This window comes from Oncorhynchus clarkii, chromosome 7 (genome assembly GCF_045791955.1).
Source record: "Oncorhynchus clarkii lewisi isolate Uvic-CL-2024 chromosome 7, UVic_Ocla_1.0, whole genome shotgun sequence".
NCBI classification, from domain to species: domain Eukaryota; kingdom Metazoa; phylum Chordata; class Actinopteri; order Salmoniformes; family Salmonidae; genus Oncorhynchus; species Oncorhynchus clarkii.
This window is the reverse complement of record NC_092153.1, coordinates 16,147,709-16,153,302: the sequence shown is the minus strand read 5'-3', so window position 1 is coordinate 16,153,302 and position 5,594 is coordinate 16,147,709. Positions and strand designations below refer to the sequence as shown.

Genomic DNA, 5,594 nt, shown 5'->3' with positions numbered 1-5,594 from the left:
GTGGCGACTTACAGCTGTAATCCCCATGACTAGCATTGTGGTTTGCTATACCAACCGTGGGAACGCAGTGAACCAAGGGTACACACACACACACACACACACTGAGTTAATGACATTGATATTTTTTATAGGAGGAAAAGTGACTACTGGAACTGTGTGGGAGCAAAGAAACACTCTGGATATCTCTGTAGGGAGGGAGGGGGGCGAGGGGAGGATGTAGGGATGGAGGGAGGGAGGGGATGGGGGCATGTAGGCAGGATGTAGGGAGGGAGGGGGGCATGTAGGCAGGATGTAGGGAGGGAGGGGGGCATGTAGGGAGGGAGGGAGGGGGCATGGAGGGAAGGAGGGAGGGAGGGGAGGAGATGGAGGGAAGGAGGGGAGGGGGGCATGGAGGGAGGGAGGGGGCATGGAGGGAGGAGGCATGGATGGAGGGAGGGGGCATGGAGGGAGGGAGGGGGCATGGAGGGAGGGGGGATAAGATATGGAGGGAGGGAGGGAGGGAAAGAAAGATGTGGAGAGATAGTGAGGGGAGAGATGGAGAGGATGCTGGTTGATTTCTTTCTAGAAGGATCAGCACAAACCTGTGGGAAGAAACACAAGACATGAAAGAATGAAACCACACTGTGTCTCTTTCTCTCTCTCTCCACTCTCTTACTTTCACACTCGAAGGCCTGCAGGACAGTGGTGTATGTGGGACCCAACCAGGAAGTGTAACTACCCACAACCCTGAGCAGGTGGTGGGTGGAGTCAGAAAACAGGAGATCTGATTGGGCGTAGCCTACTGAGCTGAACATGGTGGTGTTCCCAAACACATTCTATAGAGAGAGAAGAGAGGGGGTGAGATGTCAAAAAAAAGTATGCACACATACATACTTAGACAAGCACACATACATACTTAGACAAGCACACATACATACTTAGACAAGCACACATACATACTTAGACAAGCACACATACATACTTAGACAAGCACACATACATACTTAGACAAGCACACATACATACTTAGACAAGCACACATACATACTTAGACAAGCACACATACATACTTAGACAAGCACACATACATACTTAGACAAGCACACATACATACTTAGACAAGCACACATACATACTTAGACAAGCGCACACACACACCTGTAGGCGTTCCAGGTATTTCCAGACTCTACACTTGTCCTCTAGGCGTACCACCACAGCGTTAGCTGGTACCACAGCCAGGTGACACGTCTCATGGTCAAAAGGCCCGGCCTCGCTGCCATCCGGGCACAGCAGCTTCAGGTCCTCCAGTTCCAGGTCCATGGCCCATGATTCCATATTGTTGCCTAGGGTAGAGTAGAAGAATTGGTGAAGTGATGTGGAGGAGGCTGATCAGAAAAACTATGAAATACTGACACTTAGTGTCTCGAGCGAGAAATGCTGAAGTTTGTTTAGAGAGGAGATATTCTGAATGTTAGTGTTTAGTTAGATTTAGATCAGACTCTCACCATCCATGTTGTCAGAAATGGTGGTGTGTTTGACAAATGCCACATCGCCCAAATTCTCAGCCACACACCTGGAAGAAAGCCTCAAGTCAAACACAGCTAGTTAAATAAGACACTGTTTCTCAAACCAGTCCTCTGGGATCCACAGCAATTCTACCTGATTCAACTAATCAAGGGCTTGGTGATTCGTTGACTAGTTACATTTGTAGACTGGTGTTGGAATATATCAAATATGTGGGATGGTTAGGGGCCCCCATGGACTGATTTGAGAAACTTTCAAGAAGGAGAAATAGATCCTTTCCTCCTCTCGTCCCATCCCTATCGCCTCTCCTCCTCTCCCTCTCCTCCCTACCTCAGTGCCCCAGCCTCTCCTCCTCTCCTCCTCTTTTCCCTACCTCAGTGCCCCAGCCTCTCCTCCTCTCCTCCTCTTTTCCCTACCTCAGTGCCCCAGCCTCTCCCTCTCCTCCTCTCCTCCCCTTTTCCCTACCTCAGTGCCCCAGCCTCTCCCTCCCTACCTCAGTGCCCCAGCCTCTCCTCCCTCCCCACCTCAGTGCCCCAGCCTCTCCCTCTCTCCTCTCCTCCCTACCTCAGTGCCCCAGCCTCTCCCTCTCTCCTCTCCTCCCTTCCTCAGTGCCCCAGCCTCTCCTCCCTACCTCAGTGCCCCAGCCTCTCCTCCTCTCCTGCCTACCTCAGTGCCCCAGCCTCTCCTCATCTCTTCCTAACTCAGTGTCCCAGCCTCTCCTCATCTCTTCCTAACTCAGTGTCCCAGCCTCTCCTCCTCTGCTCCCTACCTCAGTGCCCCAGCCTCTCCTCCTCCCTACCTCAGTGCCCCAGCCTCTCCTCCTCTCCTCCCTACCTCAGTGCCCCAGCCTCTCCGTAGTGTCTCTCTCGGTGGTTGTTAACACATATATGTCTCTCGTTGTCGTCTCCTATGCAGGCTTCACACAGGTTCTTAGGGTTGTTTCCTCTGGGGTCGTGTTCTCTGTCCTTTACTCCTGGTACACAGCTGTAGCCAAAGAAGTCCCCCGCCGCTGGAAGGACGCACAATAACACCAACAATACACACAAAGAGTCAGGGTCACACAACACCCCCCCACACACACACACAGGTCTCACCTTTAGGAAAGTTGCATTGTTCATCGACACTGATCTGTGAGGTGTTGACCAGGAAGCCAATAGGAACAGTCCAGCCCACCGTGGTACGGATCCCTGGGTGACAGGAGCTGCAATATCCAATCAATCAATCAATGAGTCAATCATTCAAATCGCAAAGTTGGTGTGGAAGAGGCAAGTTTTTTTTTTGCTGTCTATAAGAACACGACACCTGGTACCGACAACCTGGATGGTAAAATTGCAGAAGCTGGATTCCTCTTTGCCACATCTTCAATTTAAGCCTTAGAAGACAGTGTGTGCCCTCAGGCCTGGGGGAAGGAAAGGGTCATTCCGCTATCCAAGAATAGCAAACCACCCTTTAATGGTTCAAACAGCCGACCAATGAGCCTGTTACCGGTGCTTAGCAAACTTTATGAAATTATCGTGTTTGACCAAATACAATGTTATTTTACAGAAAACTAATTAACAACACTGTATTTACACTGTATTTCTGATCAATTTGATGTTATTTTTAAAGGACCAAAATGTAGCTTTTCTTTCAAAAACAAGGACATTTCTAATTGACCCCAAACTTTTGAACAGTAGTGTACTTTCAGCATGACGATCGGGAAGGGCACTCAACATGCTCGGCACTGACACAAATGACTGATGATTGGCTGAAATCATTTGATAAGAAGAAGATTGTGGGAGCTGTTTTGTTAGATTTCAGTGCAGGTTTTTGACATCATTGATCATGACCTATTACTGATAAAAAGGTAGGCGTTATGGATTTACATCCTAATCATAGATTCAGAGTGATCTAATAGAACACAGAGGGTTTTCTTTAATGGAAGATGCAAATTCAATTGAGTGTGACATGCAGTTTTTACTAATGACCTTCCACTGGCCTTGAATAAAGCATGTGTGTCTATGTACGCTGACGACTCAACCGAAAACACATCAGCTACAACAGTAGAATAAATAACTGACACCCTTAGTATAGAGCTCCTGTCCGTTTTAGAATGGGTAACTAGCAATAGGCTGGTGCTAAATATCAAAAACTAAAAACATTGTTTTTGGGATAAATCACTAACTCAACCTTAAATCTCATCTAGATCTATTATTGAATAATGTGGTGATTGAGCAAGTTGAGGAAACTAAACTGCTGGGTGTAACCCTAGATAGCAAGCTGTCATGGTCAAAACATATCGACTCAATGGTTGCTAAAATGGGAAGAGGTCTGTCCGTGATAGGGCGTTGCTCTGCTTTCTTGACACCTCAGTCGACCAGACAGGTCAGGTCTACTGCCCAGTTGTGTGGTCATTTACGGCAAAGAAGGATATAAGTCAATTGCAGTTGGTCCACAACAGAGCAGCACGTATCGCACTTAGATGTACATGGAGGGAAAGTGTCAGTATCATGCATGTCAGTCTCTCCTGGCTCAACGTTGAGGAGAGATTGGCTGCATCACTATTGGTCAGTGTGAGAGGTATTGATGTGTTGAAGGTACCAAACGCTGTCACACAGTTCGGAGACTCATCGGTACAACACAAGACATGCAACCAGAGGTCTCTTCACAGTCCCCAGGTCCAGAACAGAGGCTGGTAAACACACAGTATTAAATAGAGCCATGACTACATGGAACTCTCTGCCACCCCAGGTAACTCAAGCAGCAATAAAACCAGATATAAAAACCAGATAAAAGAACACCTTACGGCACAACGGGGACTGTGAAGAGACACACATTTTTATATACTACGTATTGTATTAAGTCTTGTATAATGTGTTGCATAATGTGTTCTATTAAGTATTTTATATTGTATTATGTGTTGTATTAAGTATTGTATGATGTATATTGTATTATGCATTGTAGTATGTATTGTATTATATTTTGTGTGGTATATTATATATTGTATTATAGTGTTATGTCTACTATGTATTGTATGTATTTGTTTGGACCTCAGGAAGAGCAGTCACTGCCTTGGATCCTAATCAAATCAAATAAAATTCTAACAAACAATCAATCAATCCGTCTATCTGTTCTCACCTGCGTTCATGCATCTCCAACAGGGACAGGTCACTGGAGGAGCGACGAGCCAGAGCTACAACATAGTAGCTGATACCATCTGAGAGAGCAGACAGGATAAGGTAAGACAGGTTCAACATTTACACACGGTTTCCTTCTCCCCGTCTCCCCCCCTCCTCACTCACCCACTCCGTTGTAAGACTCTCCAGCAGCCAGTTCTAGTCCAAAGCACCAGCCGGCTGTGTAGATGTCATCAGCAAACATGGCTGCTGCATCCGCTGTACCATTCTGAACAGACATAGGTCATATTACATGTTGCACAATTCAACTACACTTTCTCTACAGGTCGTTTAAGGTTGCACAATTCTGGTAACTTTCCAGAAATCCCGGTTGTAGGGTTCCCAGATTTCCTGCGAATTCTTTTGTAATTCCATGGATTTCTGCAGCCCAAAGGCTGTTTTGCCACACACCTTGATCTTCTCCATGCAGTCTGTGGGACTCTGGCCACGGACGCACAGCAGCGTTCCTCTGATATTCCGGGCTGTAGCACTCCCAGCCAGATCCAGACACTTCTGCTCCTCTGCCTCCGACACTACACACCAGGAGACTGGGAAAGACAAGGAATGTTGAACTGTGTTCAACTTTATTCTCACTGGAGAAAAACAGGTACAAGCATTGTATTTTCGCACCTGTTGGAAATGCTACAGAAATGCTCAATAGCCTTCACATTATGATTAGGTTCATCATAACCGAGGTGAAAACACAGAATACATCTGATCTAAAGACTCCCAGACTTACCGGAGGTTTTCTGAGTGGAGAAAGAGATGAATGAGAAGAGGAGAAGAGTCACTGCCAGCCTTCTGTCCCGATGAATCATGTCGACTGACAAAATCAGAGAAATCTTCTCTCTCTCAAACACACACTGTGAAGACGAAATCTCCTCTCTCTCAAACACACACTGTGAAGACGAAATCTCCTCTCTCTCTCAAACACAC

At 46.7% G+C, this 5,594-nt stretch overlaps 1 protein-coding gene across 1 annotated transcript; it reads right to left on the bottom strand.

Moving 5' to 3' along the window:
- Window positions 1–522: 522 nt before the first annotated feature.
- On the bottom strand, window positions 523–5,594 carry LOC139414116 (otolith matrix protein 1-like). The gene is made up of 10 exons (XM_071161997.1): window positions 5,398–5,594; window positions 5,070–5,206; window positions 4,785–4,887; window positions 4,621–4,699; window positions 2,598–2,704; window positions 2,338–2,512; window positions 1,485–1,552; window positions 1,138–1,322; window positions 656–815; window positions 523–581 (listed from the first exon to the last, which is right to left on the bottom strand). The coding sequence occupies exons 1-10, from the start codon at window positions 5,474–5,476 to the stop codon at window positions 571–573; spliced, it is 1,104 nt and encodes a 367-aa protein (XP_071018098.1). The 5' UTR covers window positions 5,477–5,594; the 3' UTR covers window positions 523–570.

Excerpts from the sequence above, each read along its gene's own strand:
- LOC139414116 (XM_071161997.1), bottom strand. The coding sequence starts at position 5,476 with ATGATTCATCGGGACAGAAGGCTGGCAGTGACTCTTCTCCTCTTCTCA. Across the intron at positions 4,700-4,784 it reads AGAGTCTTACAACGGAGTGG|ATGGTATCAGCTACTATGTT; the intron begins GTGAGTGAGGAG and ends CTGCTCTCTCAG. Across the intron at positions 2,705-4,620 it reads TTGGAGATGCATGAACGCAG|CTCCTGTCACCCAGGGATCC; the intron begins GTGAGAACAGAT and ends TGGATATTGCAG.